The sequence below is a fragment of the Tachyglossus aculeatus genome, chromosome 5 (assembly GCF_015852505.1).
Source record: "Tachyglossus aculeatus isolate mTacAcu1 chromosome 5, mTacAcu1.pri, whole genome shotgun sequence".
In the NCBI taxonomy this organism is placed as follows: Eukaryota; Metazoa; Chordata; class Mammalia; order Monotremata; family Tachyglossidae; genus Tachyglossus; species Tachyglossus aculeatus.
This window is the reverse complement of record NC_052070.1, coordinates 79,087,202-79,103,425: the sequence shown is the minus strand read 5'-3', so window position 1 is coordinate 79,103,425 and position 16,224 is coordinate 79,087,202. Positions and strand designations below refer to the sequence as shown.

At 42.3% G+C, this 16,224-nt stretch overlaps 1 protein-coding gene across 4 annotated transcripts in view; it reads left to right on the top strand.

Annotated features, from left to right (window-relative positions):
• Positions 1-924: 924 nt before the first annotated feature.
• VDAC3 (voltage dependent anion channel 3) overlaps positions 925-16,224 on the top strand; it is a 30,323-nt gene continuing 15,023 nt past the window's right edge. For 2 of the 4 annotated variants that reach the window (XM_038746391.1, XM_038746390.1), the window contains exons 1-4: positions 925-1,010; positions 9,344-9,432; positions 12,811-12,882; positions 14,269-14,318. In XM_038746391.1, coding sequence (XP_038602319.1) covers positions 9,393-9,432; positions 12,811-12,882; positions 14,269-14,318 — 162 coding nt within the window. In that variant the 5' untranslated portion in view covers positions 925-1,010; positions 9,344-9,392. The remainder of the gene's footprint in view (positions 1,011-9,343; positions 9,433-12,810; positions 12,883-14,268; positions 14,319-16,224) is intronic. The other 2 variants (XM_038746394.1, XM_038746393.1) reach the window with 1 other exon arrangement.

The window sequence follows — 16,224 nt, the reverse complement described above, 5'->3', positions numbered from 1 at the left end:
AAAGTAAACTAGAAGCCACAGGAATCCTAAAATGAAGATGATGATGATGAATGAATGACAACTGCCATTATTATACAGGATCAAAAATTCTGATCAGAATCAGTTGAAATGTCGTTTAATCTACACTGGCAAACTAGAAGCCACAGGAATCCTAAAATGAAGATGATGATGACAACAGCATGATGTCCCCCTCTCCACCCCCCCATCTTATCTCCTTCCCTTCCCCACAGCACCTGTATATATGTATATATGTTTGTACATATTTATTACTCCATTTATTTATTTTACTTGTACCTATCTATTCTATTGATTTCATTTTGTTAGTATGTTTGGTTTTGTTCTGTCTCCCCCTTCTAGACTGTGAGCCCACATGTATATATGTTTGTACATATTTATTACTCTATTTATTTTACTTGCACATATCTATTCTATGTATTTTATTTTGTCAGTATGTTTGGTTTTGTTCTCTGTCTCCCCCTTTTAGACTGTGAGCCCACTGTTGGGTGGGGACTGTCTCTATATGTTGCCAACTTGTCCTTCCCAAGGGCTTAGTACAGTACTCTGCACACAGTAAGCGCTCAATAAGTACGATTGATTGATTGATTGATTGATTGCTTGATTGAAAAAAACAACCCTTGGCCTCCTTCAACTCCACAAACTCAAAATGGCCAAAGATGGAAGGCTAGTCCCTCGAGCGACGAGGGTGGGTGACCTCTCGCGAGATTTCTGTAAGCCACGCCCCTCCTCCGCCCCCTCCCTCTCCGTGACCTTCCGCGCAGGCGCAGTAGGTGACATTGAGTGGGACCGTTGGCGGACGGCCTTCCCCCACCTACTTCCGCCGCGGCGCGGCGAGGCGGTGTCCGCCGGCGCAGGCGCAGTGAGGCCGGGCGGGCCCCCCGGCCGACGCTCTGCGCAGGCGCAGCTGGAGAAAGGGGGCCGCGCGTGCGCAGAGCGGCGCCCTTCCGACGTCGTCGTCGTTGCCCCGGGTGAGGGAGGCCGCCTGCGCTGAGGTGAGGAGGGAGAAGGGGAATGGGAGCAACTGGGAATGACGGGAATTTCAAAGGGATGGAGGAAATCCAGGGAATGACGTGAGGGAAAGAGAAGGTGTGAGGGAGGGAAGGATCAGGGAGACAACATGGTTGAGGGGACAAACGGCTCTGCCACAAAGATGGAAGTCGAAGCTTGGGAAAGGAAGGCTTTTGGCTTCCTTCTTCTCCATCAATCAATCAATCAATCGTATTTATTGAGCGCTTACTGTGTGCAGAGCGCTGGACTAAGCGCTTGGGGAGTCCAAGTTGGCAACATATAGAGACAGTCAATCATCAATCAATCGTATTTATTGAGCGCTTACTGTGTGCAGAGCACTGGACTAAGCGCTTGGGAAGTCCAAGTTGGCAGCATATAGAGACAGGCAATCATCAATCAATCGTATTTATTGAGCGCTTACTGTGTGCAGAGCGCTGGACTAAGCGCTTGGGAAGTCCAAGTTGGCAACATATAGAGACAGTCAATCAATCAATCAATCGTATTTATTGAGCGCTTACTGTGAGCGGAGCACTGGACTAAGCGCTTGGGAAGTCCAAGTTGGCAACATATAGAGACAGTCCCCTCCCAACAGTGGGCTCACTGTCTAGAAGGGGGAGACAGAGAACAAAACCAAACATATTAATCAATCAATCAATCGTATTTATTGAGCGCTTACTGTGTGCAGAGCGCTGGGCTAAGCGCTTGGGAAGTCCGAGTTGGCAACGTATAGAGACATCAATCATCAATCAATCGTATTTATTGAGCGCTTACAGTGTGCAGAGCACTGGACTAAGTGCTTGGGAAGTCCAAGTTGGCAACGTATAGAGACAGGTAATCAATCAATCAGTCGTATTTATTGAGCGCTTACTGTGTGCAGAGCACTGGACTAAGCGCTTGGGGAGTCCAAGTTGGCAACATATAGAGACATCAATCATTAATCGTATTTATTGAGCGCTAACTGTGTGCAGAGCACTGTACTAAGCGCTTGGGAAGTCCAAGTTGGCAACATATAGAGACAGTCCCCACCCAACAGTGGGCTCACAGTCTAGAAGGGGGAGACAGAGGACAAAACCAAACATATTAATCATTCAATCAATCGTATTTATTCAGCGCTTACTATGTGCAGAGAACTGGACTAAGCGCTTGGGAAGTCCAAGTTGGCGACATGTAGAGACAATCAGTCAGTCAATCAATCGTATTTATTGAGCGCTTACTATGTGCAGAGAACTGGACTAAGCGCTTGGGAAGGCCAAGTTGGCAACATATAGAGACAGGCAATCAATCAATCAGTCGTATTTATTGAGCGCTTTTTTAGACTCTTTTAGACTGTGAGCCCACTGTTGGGTAGGGACTGTCTCTATATGTTGCCAACTTGGACTTCCCAAGCGCTTAGGACAGTGCTCTGCACACAGTAAGCGCTCAATAAATACGATTGATGATGATGCAGAGCACTGGACTAAGCGCTTGGGAAGTCCAAGTTGGCAACATATAGAGACAGTCAATCATCAATCAATCGTATTTATTGAGCGCTCACTGTGTGCAGAGCACTGGCCTAAGCGCTTGGGAAGTCCAAGTTGGCAACATATAGAAACAGTCAATCAATCAATCAATCGTATTTATTGAGCACTTACTGTGAGCGGAGCACTGGACTAAGCGCTTGGGAAGTCCAAGTTGGCAACATATAGAGACAGTCCCCACCCAACAGTGGGCTCACTGTCTAGAAGGGGGAGACAGAGAGAACAAAACCAAACATATTAATCAATCAATCAATCGTATTTATTGAGCGCTTACTGTGTGCAGAGCACTGGACTAAGCGCTTGGGAAGTCCCAAGTTGGCAACGTATAGAGACAGGCAATCATCAATCAATCATATTTATTGAGCGCTTACTGTGTGCAGAGCACTGGACTAAGCGCTTGGGGAGTCCAAGTTGGCAACATGTAGAGACAATCAATCAGTCAATCAATCAATCGTATTTATTGAGTGCTTACTGTGTGCAGAGCACTGGACTAAGCGCTTGGGAAGGCCAAGTTGGCAACATATAGAGACAGGCAATCAATCAATCAATCGTATTTATTGAGCACTTACTGTGTGCAGAGCACTGGACTAAGCGCTTGGGAAGGCCAAGTTGGCAACATATAGAGACAGGCAATCAATCAATCGTATTTACTGAGCGGGTACTGTGAGTGGAGCACTGGACTAAGCGCTTGGGAAGTACAAGTTGGCAACATATAGAGACAGTCCCCACCCAACAGTGGGCTCACTGTCTAGAAGGGGGAGACAGAGAACAAAACCGAACATATTAATCAATCAGTCGTATTTATTGAGCGCTTACTGTGTGCAGAGCACTGGACTAAGTGCTTGGGAAGTCCAAGTTGGCAACATGTACGGTCAATCAATTGTATTTACTGAGCGCTTACTGTGTGCAGAGCACTGGACTAAGCGCTTGGGAAGTCCAAGTTGGCAACATATAGAGACAGTCAATCAATCAGTCAATCGTATTTATTGAGCGCTTACTGTGTGCAGAGCACTGGACTAAGTGCTTGGGAAGTCCAAGTTGGCAACATACAGAGACAGTCAATCAATCGTTTTTATTGAGCGCTTACAGGCAATCAATCAATCGTATTTATTGAGCACTTACTGTGTGCAGAGCACTGGACTAAGCGCTTGGGAAGTCCAAGTTGGCAACATATAGAGACAGTCAATCAATCAGTCGTTTTTATTGAGCGCTTACTGTGTGCAGAGCAGTGGACTAAGCGCTTGGGAAGTCCAAGTTGGCAACATCTAGAGACAGTCCCTACCCAACAGTGGGCTCACAGTCTAGAAGGGGGAGACAGAGAACAAAACCAAACATACTAATCAATCAATCAGTCGTATTTATTGAGCGCTTACTGTGTGCAGAGCACTGGACTAAGCGCTTGGGAAGTCCAAGTTGGCAACATATAGAGACAGGCAATCATCAATCAGTCGTATTTATTGAGCGCTTACTGTGTGCAGAGCACTGGACTAAGCGCTTGGGAAGTACAAGTTGACAACATATACAGACAGTCAATCAATCAGTCAATCAATCGTTTTTATTGAGCGCTTACTGTGTGCAGAGCACTGGACTAAGTACTTGGGAAGTCCAAGTTGGCAACATGTAGAGACGGTCCCTACCCAACAGTGGGCTCACAGTCTAGAAGGGGGAGACAGAGAACAAAACCAAACATACTAATCAATCAATCAATCGTATTTATTGAGCGCTTACTGTGTGCAGAGCACTGGACTAAGTGCTTGGGAAGTCCAAGTTGGCAACATATAGAGACAGACAATCATCAATCAATCATATTTATTGAGTGCTTACTGTGTGCAGAGCACTGGACTAAGCGCTTGGGAAGTACAAGTTGGCAACATATACAGACAGTCAATCAGTCAGTCAATCAATCAATCGTTTTTATTGAGCGCTTACTGTGTGCGGAGCACTGGACTAAGCGCTTGGGAAGTCCAAGTTGGCAACATATAGAGACGGTCCCGACCCAGCAGTGGGCTCACAGTCTAAAAGGGGGAGACAGAGAACAAAACCAAACATACTAACATAATGAAATAAATAGAATAGATATGTACAAGGAAAATACATAAATAGAGTAATAAATATGTACAAACATATATCCATATATACAGGTGCTGTGGGGAAGGGAAGGAGGTAAGACGGGGGGATGGAGGGGGGGGCGAGGGAGTCCCTACCCAACAGTGGGCTCACAGTCTAGAAGGGGGAGGCAGAGAACAAAACCAAACATACTAACAAAATAAAATAAATAGAATAGATAGGTACAAGGAAAATAAATAAATAAATAGAGTAATAAATATGACTATCTCCCTCTCTCCTTTCCATTTTAAGGAGCCTGGTATGTCCCCAGGGAGAATAGGCTTGGGTCGGTGCCAGAGAGCCACCTGTTCCATTTTGTTAATATGTTTTGTTGTCTGTGGCCCCCTTCTCGACTGTGAGCCTGCCGTTGGGTAGGGACCGTCTCTAGATGTTGCCAACTTGGACTTCCCAAGCGCTTAGTACAGTGCTCTGCACGCTTTCATTCATTGTTATATTTATTGAGCGCTTACTGTGTGCACACTTTCATTCAGTCGTATTTATTGAGCCCTTACTGTGTGCACACTTTCATTCATTCAGTCGTATTTATTGAGCACTTACTGTGTGCAGAGCACTGTACTAAGCGCTTGGGAAGTACTTATTTATTGAGTATTCGTTCAGTCGTATTTATTGAGCCCTTACTGTGTGCACACTTTCATTCATTCAGTCATTCATTGTCGTATTTATTGAGCCCTTACTGTGTGCAGCGCTTACTGTGTGCACACTTCCATTCATTCAGTTGTATTTATTGAGCGCTTACTGTGTGCAGAGCACTGTACTAAGCGCTTGGGAAGTACAAATTGGCAACATCTAGAGACGGTCCCTACCCAACAGCGGGCTCACAGTCTAGAAGGGGGAGGCAGAGAACAAAACAAAACATATTAACAAAATAAAATAAATAGAATAGATATATACAAGTGAAATAAATAGAATAATAAATACGTACAAACATATATACATATATACAGGTCTCCCCCTTGTAGACTGTGAGCCCGCTGTTGGGTAGGGACCGTCTCTATATGTTGCCAACTTGGACTTCCCAAGCGCTTAGTACAGTGCTCTGCACACTTCCATTCATTCACTCATTCAATCGTATTTATTGAGCACTTACTGTGTGCAGAACACTGTACTAAGTGCTTGGGAAGTACAAGTTGGCAACATGTAGAGACGGTCCCTACCCAACAGTGGGCTCACAGTTTAGAAGGGGGAGACAGAGAACAAAACAAAACATGTTAACAAAATAAAATAAGTAGAATAAACATGTACAAGTGAAATAGAGTAATAAATACATACAAACATATATACAGGTCTCCCCCTTGTAGACTGTGAGCCTACTGTTGGGTAGGGACCGTCTCTATATGTTGCCAACTTGTACTTCCCAAGCGCTTAGTACAGTGCTCTGCACACTTTCATTCATTCGTTCATTCAATTGTATTTATTGAGCGCTTACTGTGTGCAGAACACTGTACTAAGCGCTTGGGAAGTACAAGTTGACAACATATAGAGATGGTCCCTACCCAACAGCGGGCTCACAGTCTAGAAGGGGGAGGCAGAGAACAAAACAAAACATATTAACAAAATAAAATAAATAGAATAAATATGTACAAATAGAGTAACACAGTAAGCGCTCACTAAATACGATTGAATGAATGAATGAATAAGTAATGGGGGCATTGGCCCTGCCTACTGGCTAAGGGAGGCCTCACGTTTTTCCCAAGTTCCGGTAGTTGGCGAAAGGAAATGGGATTTAAGGGAGGAGTTGGCCAGTGTCTGTTTTAACTTGCAGGCCGTCAACCCCTTTTCCCCTCAAGACCCCCTCCAGGTCCCCAAGTCAGGTCCTCGAAGCAGAAATTCATTCAGTCATATTCAGTGAGCGCTTACTGTGTGCACAGCACTGGGAATTCATTCAGTCCTATTTAGTGAGCGCTTACCTTGTGCAGAGCACTGGGAATTCATTTATTCAGTCGTATTTAGTGAGCGCTTACTGTGTGCACAGCACTGGGAATTCATTCATTCAGTCGTACTTAGTGAGCGCTTACTGTGTGCACAGCACTGGAAATTCATTTAGTCGTATTTAGTGAGCATTTACTGTGTGCACAGCACTGGGAATTCATTCAGTCAGTCATATTTAGTGAGCGCTTACTGTGTGCACAGCACTGGGAATTCATTCATTCAGTCGTATTTAGTGAGCGCTTACTGTGTGCACAGCACTGGGAATCCATTCATTGTCGTATTTAGTGAGCGCTTACCTTGTGCAGAGCACTGGGAATTCATTCATTCAGTCGTATTTAGTGAGCGCTTACTGTGTGCACAGCACTGGAAATTCATTTAGTCGTATTTGGTTAGCGCTTACTGTGTGCCCAGCACTGGGAATTCATTCAGTCAGTCGTATTTAGTGAGCGCTTACTGTGTGCACAGCACTGGGAATCCATTCATTGTCGTATTTAGTGAGCGCTTACCTTGTGCAGAGCACTGGGAATTCATTCAGTCGTATTTAGTGAGCGCTTACTGTGTACACAGCACTGGGAATTCATTCATTCAGTCGTATTTAGTGAGCGCTTACTGTGTGCACAGCACTGGAAATTCATTTAGTCGTATTTAGTGAGCGCTTACCTTGTGCAGAGCACTGGGAATTCATTCATTCAGTCGTATTTAGTGAGCGCTTACTGTGTGCACAGCACTGGGAATTAATTCATTCAGTCGTATTTAGTGAGCGCTTACTGTGTGCACAGCACTGGGAATTCATTCATTCAGTCGTATTTAGTGAGTGCTTACTGTGTGCACAGCACTGGGAATTCATTCATTCAATCGTACTTAGTGAGTGCTTACTGTGTGCACAGCACTGGAAATTCATTTAGTCGTATTTAGTGAGCATTTACTGTGTGCACAGCACTGGGAATTCATTCAGTCAGTCATATTTAGTGAGCGCTTACTGTGTGCACAGCACTGGGAATTCATTCATTCAGTCGTATTTAGTGAGCGCTTACTGTGTGCACAGCACTGGGAATTCATTCTTTCAGTCGTATTTAGTGAGCGCTTACTGTGTGCACAGCACTGGGAATTCATTCATTCAGTCATATTTAGTGAGCGCTTACTGTGTGCACAGCACTGGAAATTCATTTAGTCTTATTTAGTTAGCGCTTACTGTGTGCCCAGCACTGGGAATTCATTCAGTCAGTCGTATTTAGTGAGCGCTTACTGTGTGCACAGCACTGGGAATTCATTCATTCAGTCGTATTTAGTGAGTGCTTACTGTGTGCACAGCACTGGGAATTCATTCATTCAATCGTACTTAGTGAGTGCTTACTGTGTGCACAGCACTGGGAATTCATTCATTCAGTCGTATTTAGTGAGTGCTTACTGTGTGCACAGCACTGGGAATTCATTCAGTCAGTCGTATTTAGTGAGCACCTACTGTGTGCACAGCACTGGGAATCCATTCATTCAGTCGTATTTAGTGAGCACTTACCTTGTGTAGAGCACTGGGAATTCATTCATTCAGTCGTATTTAGTGAGCGCTTACTGTGTACACAGCACTGGGAATTCATTCAATCGTATTTAGTGAGCGCTTACTGTGTGCATAGCACTGGGAATTCATTCAGTTGTATTTAGTGAGTGCTTACCTTGTGCAGAGCACTGGACTAAGCGCTTGGGAAGTACAAGTCGGCAACATAAGCGCTTAGTCCAGTGCCCGGCACACGGTAAGCGCTCCCGAAATATGATTAAATGAATATAGAGACGGTCCCTACCCAACAGCGGGCTCACAGTCTAGAGGGGGGAGACAGACCACAAAACAAAACATGTAGACAGGTGTCCAAATAATGATAATGGCATTTATTAAGCGCTTACTATGTGCAAAGCACTAAGTGGTTCGTTTGTAAATACAAAAGGGAATAATAGTAATAATGGCATTTATTAAGCGCTTACTATGTGCAAAGCACTGTTCTAATGATAGGAGAGCCGAAAATTGTGAAGCAGATATCACAGAGCAATATGTAGTTGGTGATTTGCCTTTCTGTAGGACTAGAAAAGGGCACATACATTACCTCAGAGGGCACTTCGAGCCAAAATGCTCACGTTAAAATCAACGTAAAAGTTTGGCTTCAGTAAGGCCCAGTCTCCCTGCCATCATCGAATTTTTTTAAGGGTTAATATTCTATATGGTTACATAGGAATGAGGAAAAAAAAAAGAGCCGGGAGAAGTATAGATCTATAAAGAAGCCAGATGGTATCAGCGCTTAGAACGGTGCTTGGCACATAGTAAGCGCTTAAAAATACCATAATCATCATCATATTCACATTTGAGAGAAACTCTGAAAACAGTTAAACACTAAATTTTGAAAACTCTTCAAGAATGAGTCCAGGCCCCCAAAAATATGAGAGAAGCTAATCCTAAGCAAATACTGCACACTATCAGTATTAGCAGTCTAGTTTAGCAGTTTTATAGCTCATAATTTAACAAACTATCCATAAATATTTTGTACAAGCATGGGAAAACATTTTTTGTAAAAGTAGTAGTATCAATTAGAAATATTAAAGTTGCAGGCAGTAAATTTTACATCAGTGAGATTGAACAGCCTTAACCCAGTGTGAAAGTGGAAATTTAAAATATTTTATTTCATTCCATAACTATGATACGATTGCATGCAAAAACTGTCCTTTGTACTGTAACATCATATCTTTTCCATATTTGACAGGTTTGTCTTAGGGGATAAACATCCTTTTTGTAAATTCACAGCCGAGAAGATGTCTTCAGACATGTTCGAGTGCTCTAGAGGCAGTCAAGGTATATGTTGTAGAAGGCTAGTTTTAAAAATTAGGTCAAGAATAAGTGTCTGCTGTTTTGAATATGTTATGTAAGAATTATAAATCAGATAATTAGACATCTGTGAAGGCTGATAAAAGCTGTTAGTTATTACTAAAAGCACCAAGGCTCCAGTCAAAGGTCCTAAGGTGACATCAGGACGTGCTTACAGTTTAAATAGTTTTGAAGTTGATTGATTGAGCCATAATGTCACAAACTATTTATTACAAGAACAGGTATTTAAATTATATGCGGAGAACAAAAGGATATTAGGTTTTCAGTATGGTGGATTTCTGAACTGAAGCCATAGTTATGATCTTGGTGGAAAAGGAAAGAGTGCTGAACAGTAATCCTTTGAAATAAAGTTGAAAAACTAAATGTAGGGTGCTTTAACCGGTGTGGAGGGTGCTTGTCTTTTGTCTTTGAGAACAAGTAGTTTGACCACACCACTTTTTGAATCTGGGCATTATCTTTAGTAACATGTCTTTCCTTCAGCCCTCTGTGTCTATGAAAGTAGGGAGTAGGGCAAGAGTGGAGAAAATTAAAGTGAGTTAAAATCCTCCACCATTCCAGAATGTCTCTTCTACAAAACGTAGAATTCTTTGGACCTAAATTGAGCATATACTAGCTATGCTCAGCTGAAATGTGGAAGCGTTTAACATGGATCAATCAATCAATCATATTTATTGAGCACTTACTGTGTGCAGAGCAGTGTACTAAGCGCTTGGGAAGTACAAGTTGGCAAGATAAGGATAAGATGGATAAGAAAAGATGGGAAGTCGAAGCAAAATTTAACCAGGACTGTTCTAATTGCATTATTTGATTACTTAGGGCATCTTAGAAAAAACTAGAGTGGCCCCAGGTATGCCATAGGATATTGTCAATATGTAAATAACTTAGTGGTAATAGCTTTCACCGTATTTGCCAGGCTGACCCTGAAAGCTAGTGTAGTTCATAGCCTCTATAACATCTAAAGAACTCTCATTTCAGAGGGGAGGTTGAGGGTGCCGTGGGACTGACTTCTCAAGAGAAACCAAGGGTCATCAAGAAATTTAGACCAACTGCCATCTCTCCTGGTTGAGAACTACAGGAGCTAAATGCCAAGATTTTTGTGCAGTGGTCAGAAACCCATTCTTCAGGAAAAAGGGAATCCTGGCTGGGGCACAGGATATGACAGGGGACACATCCTAGGGATAAAGTCCTGTTGGAATTTGAGTGTTTGTGTGCAAGTCGAACCAGTTTGTAGGTACTATTAAGAGATTCTAGTACAAGCTTGGAGCTATCTACAAAGTGGGGTGTTTTTTTTGTTTGTTTTTAGATCACAAACACACTGTAATCATGTTTCATAACTACTAAAAAAAGAGTTTGAGTGTTTGGGATGGACAATTGTCAGGAATCCTCCATGGGTAGTTTCAATAAAATCACTTTTGACTTGCAGGATTTGATTTTTTTTTTAAACCCCATTTTCATCCTTGATTCAAGATGGTTTTTTGTATGTGGATGTCCATGAAGCGAATCAAAGATATCGCTAGTTGTAGGGATTGCTCATTCTGTGTGGATCTAGGAAGAAATAGAGGGAAATATGACCAGGGATGGCAAGGACAGCTGCCCCACACTGACTCGTGCACTCAGGAATTGAATGCTACATCCCCAGTCCCAATTCCTACCACTCGGCCACACCATAGATTGCAGACTGTAAACTCGTTGTAGGCAGGAAAGGTATCTGCTAATTCTGTTGTATTGCGCTCTCCCAAGAACTTAGTACAGTGCTTTGCACATAGTAGGCCGTCAACAGGTACGATGGATTGATTACCAAAGACATTGTCGTGGAGGAGAGCAGATAAGAACAGAATTTTAGGTATTGCCACTGAAAACTGGAGGCAGAGACCACGTGCCACTGCAGCATTAATTCCATCTGCAGCCTTCAACTGCAGTGGTCATGTGGGAATAGCACCTGTAATTTCTTTTCTTAAGCACGTAGCCTGGTTAATACGGTGCAATCCTCTGCACAAAGTAAATGCTCAAATACCCCGGTTGGTTGATTGCCTTATCTACTCCTGCCCTTATTGTTCTTCAGCTGGGCTATCGGGAATTCCCATCTGCAACAGCCCAGCAAAAATAGGAGGAGCAGGAGCAGCTGAAAACACAGATTCCAGTAGCTGCCACCATAATCTGCTGGGTCTCCTGTGCCTCTTAGCTACAGTTGGCAGGCAAGGAAGATGGGGATCCCCAGTGTCTTTTATGTTGGTAGAATGAGAGGGAGATGACATAAATGCAGCTTAGTTTAACTTGCTCTTTCAGTCAACCGATCAGTGGTATTTATTGAGCACTTACTATGTGTCAGGGCCTGTCCTGAGTGCTTGGGAGAGTACAATGCGGCAGAAATAGCAGGCATGTTCCCTGCTCAAAATGAGTTTAAAGTCTGAATTTCCATAGCAGCAAAGATTGCAATCCTGAGACGATTGTACTTACCATATAACTTCAGTTCACTTTTCTTTATTTAGATTTGTGACTTAACTCTCAAGAGTTTTTTAAAAGGGTGTGTGGCAAACTTATCAAAATTAGAAGCTTAAGAATTTAACCATTTGTGTCAAATGTTGATGTTCTAATGGTTATTTGTATTCAATGACTTATGTACTGTCCTTTCTCCTTTTAAATGCAAGTAGGAAGATTTGCCGCCTCCAATCAAGGGCATTTATTGAGCACTTCCTTTGTGCGGAGACTGAACTAAGCGCTTGGGAGGTTACAGTAGAACAGAGGTGGTAGACGTGTTCCCTGCCCACAGTGAGCATACAATATCTTCTATTTTCCAAGTGCTCTGAAAGCTCCTTCTGCAGGGAACATATAGATCTCCCGTAGTTTAATTGTTAGCCTTCTGTACCTGTACATAGCAAATAGAATGGATTTTAAAGTTTGGTTCATTTTCCTTGTTAAGATAATTGTAATGAATGACATTTTAGATGTCATACTCTGGTAATGTATTAGCAAATTTAGATATCTCGTAGTTGCCCATCTGTGAAGTCATTTTAGAATGTTGTTCAAATCGTGGGCAGTCTCTACTGACTCTTATATTGTACTCTTCCAAGTGCAGTGCTCTGCTCACAGTAAGCGCTCATTAAATACCATTGATTGATTTAGTCATCTAAATAGTACATCAGATGTTAGACTAAATCCATTTCTGATCTGATAATGTGAAATTAGACAGGACTTTTACTTGACTTTTTTTGTGTACCGAGATAAAAGATTACAACCATTCTCATTATGTAAGATAATTGCATTTTTAAAATGTGAAATAAACTTGAGGTTGAATTATTTCAATGCTGAGTATTAAAATTGAATATGTTCCATTTCTTCCTAAAGACCAAATGGCTGTCCCACCAAATTACTGTGACCTAGGGAAAGCTGCCAGGGATGTTTTCAACAAGGGATATGGTAAGTGGACTCAACGTGGATTTTTGGCCAGTAAAATAGGGAAATTAATATTGACTTACTAACACTATTGAAAGGAGAACTTAGTAAAACTTACTAAAAATATGTAAGAAGCAGCATAGCCTACTGGAAAGAGTATAGGCCTGGGAGACAACTGGGTTCTAATCCTGGCTCTGTCATGTGCATGTTCTGTGACCCTAGGGAAGTCACAATCTCTGTCCCTCAGTTTCCTTGTCTATAAAATGGGAATTAGTACCTGTTCTCCCTCCTGTGTAGACTGAGCCCCATGTGGCATAGGGTCTATATCCAACCTGAATTGTAACTGCCTAGCACTTAGTACAGCATTTGGCACATAGTGCTTAATAAATATTTTTTATTACTACTATTATTATTAGTAGTAAAGTGTTTTGAAGTGGTGGGAGAGTAATAGTATATTAAAACTATTAAAACCAGAACGGTTCTAGTTATACTCTCTAAACTCTGACATTTCTTTTTCTGAGCATTTGCGTAGGTGTGTCTCTTCCTGAATTGACGTTTGTAAGTGAACAAAGCCGGCACTGTTTATATGGTGAAAATATTCAGTTTTCCTGACTGGCTAGGGAATATTTCTGAAGTTTGACTTTTTAACTATTTACGCACATCAAAATTCATCATCACAAACCTTGATTCTCATTTTGGAAATAAGGCAGGAAGACTGCTAGTAATAATAACTCTGGTACTTAAATGCTTACTATATGCTAAGCACTGTAGTAAGTGCTGCTGCTGATAAAAGATCATCAGGTTGGACATATTCCCTGTCCCACATGGGGATCACAGTGTAAGCGGGAGGCAGAACAGGTATTCATGTTTCTGCTTCTCCCATTATACTATTTCCTCGTTCATTAGCTTGTAAGCACCTGTTGCACTTCCCAACCTCCTGATACAATGCTTTGCACTCAGTGATGCTTTTTTAATGGCATTTAAGTGCTTACCAAGTGTCGGACACTGTTCTAAGTGCTGGGGTAGCGACAAGATAATCAGATTGGACACAGTCCATGTCCCTCGTGGGGCTCACAGTCTTAGTCCCCATTATACAGATGAGGTACAGAGAAGTGAAATGACTTGTCCAAGATGACACAGCAGGCTAGTGCCATGCCGGAATTAGAACCTCTTTCCACTAAGCCGTGCTGCTTTGTGCCGTTCTGAATGCATTGCTTTCTTTTAGGAGGAATTAAGCTATCCCTGAGTTACTGAGATTCATGGCCAGTTAAATTATTGTTATGGAAATCTTAATTAATGTTAAACAGAGCCTGTCGCATACTTTTTATGTGGCAACTGTCCAAACAATTAGGAATTTCTGCTTTGCGAGTAGTAAAATTCTTATTTTTCTTCATCTGTTTTCTGTTTCAGGATTTGGCATGGTTAAAATAGACCTGAAAACCAAGTCCTCCAGTGGTGTGGTAAGTATTCGCGTCAGTAGTGTTATGCAGCGAAAGGAATTCACGTTCCGGCAGCACTTTCTCTCTTACGCAGTATACTTTCTTTTCCCCAATTTTTTGTTTCATTCAGTTTAAGGTAGGCATTTAAGTAGGGGCTGCCTTTTGACTGAAATGAATGTCCCTTGGTTGCAGGCTTCAGTTGTTCTTTGTACTCCTTAGGCTGGGGCAGCCAATTTTAGCCATGGGAAAGGAGATAGAGCCACTGCACAAAACACAGGCATCATATTGCTCCTTTTTCTAATTCCTTCGCCCATGGATGAGCAGTCAAATCATGGTATTTATCGAATGTTTATTCTGTGCAGAGGATTCTACTGAGCACTTGGGAGAATATAAGAGAGTAAGTAGCTATGGTCCTTGCTCTCAAAGAGCTTAGAGTGTAGTGGGGTTTCTTCTTATCTTTAGTCCAGCTGCCTCAGTCCAAGTAAGCCCAGAAACAAACAGGTTAGTTTTTTTTTTTCTCAAGTGCCTCAGCTGTCATTCAGAAGACAGAATTGGGACAGAACAGGATTATTCGATCCCCTGAAACATGGAACTACATCTGTACTTCCAAAAAGTAGTTGACAGTCAATGGTATTATTATTATTATGTTTGTTAAACATGTACTGTGAGCTAAGCAGTGTACTTAGTGCTGAAGTAAGTATAAGATAATCAGGTCAGATAGAGTACCTGTCCCAGATGGAGGTCACAGTCTTAAGTAGGAAAGATAACAGCTATCGAATCCCCATTTTACAAATAGGAAAGTGAGGCGCAGAGAAGTTGAATGAGGTGTCCAGGGTCACACAGCAGGCAAATGGCAGAACTGGGATTAGAACCCTGATGTCATGACTCTCAGGCTTGTGCTCTTTCCATTAAACCATACTGCTTGGAACAAAACAGTGACCAGAAATAACCTTTATATGGCCAACACTGAAAATCTGAAGCCCCTACACCTTTTACAGTTGTGAAAACATACAAACTCGTGTACACAGAAAGTCTTGTGTAGCGTGCTGGGGGAATAGCAGGGAATGGCTAAGTCGAAAGTTCTGCTTCACAAGGTCAGTTTGAGAAATAACTCTTGGAAGGAGATTTTCCAGAGGTAATGCAGAGGGCTAGCTAGACATCACATAATGAGGAATAAAATCCCCACTGATGCTTGTTAGCCCTGGAAAAGAATATCAGTGGTGAAAGGGCACTCACTGATTAGCTGAATTCAGCCTATGTAAGAATTCATTTTATTCATTGGGGATCCAGGTCACAGAAATCACAATCCACCACCAGCCAACTGTTGAGCATTTGCAGGGTACTTGAGGAACTCCATGCAGGTAGAGTTCATTAGCCTCCTTCATTCCACCTGGAAAGAACTCAAGAAGATTATAATCTTTGGCAATGCTCCCTGCTAATTCCACAGGGAATCAATCAGTTCAAATTGCACCGTACTAATAGCAGTGATGCCAGTTACTGAGCTGTCTAGTTGTTAAAGGGCTGGATAATATAGCATTTGTTGTATATACCATCATCAATGATATTTATTGAGCGCTACTATGTGCAGAGCCCTTTAGTGGGAATAGCAGGGAATGGCTAAGACAAAAGTTCTGCTTCACAAGTTCAGTTTGAGAACTTCTTGGAAGGAGATTTTCCAGAGGTAATGCAGAGGGCTAGCTAGAAATCACATAATGAGGAATAAAATCCCCACTGATGCTTGTTAGCCCTGGAAAAGAATATCAGTGGTGAAAGGGCACTCACTGATTAGCTGAATTCAGCCTATGTAAGAATTCATTTTATTCAATCGGGATCCAGGTCACAGAAATCACAATCCACCACCAGCCAACTGTTGAGCATTTGCAGGGTACTTGAGGAACTCCATGCAGGTAGAGTTCATCAGCCTCCT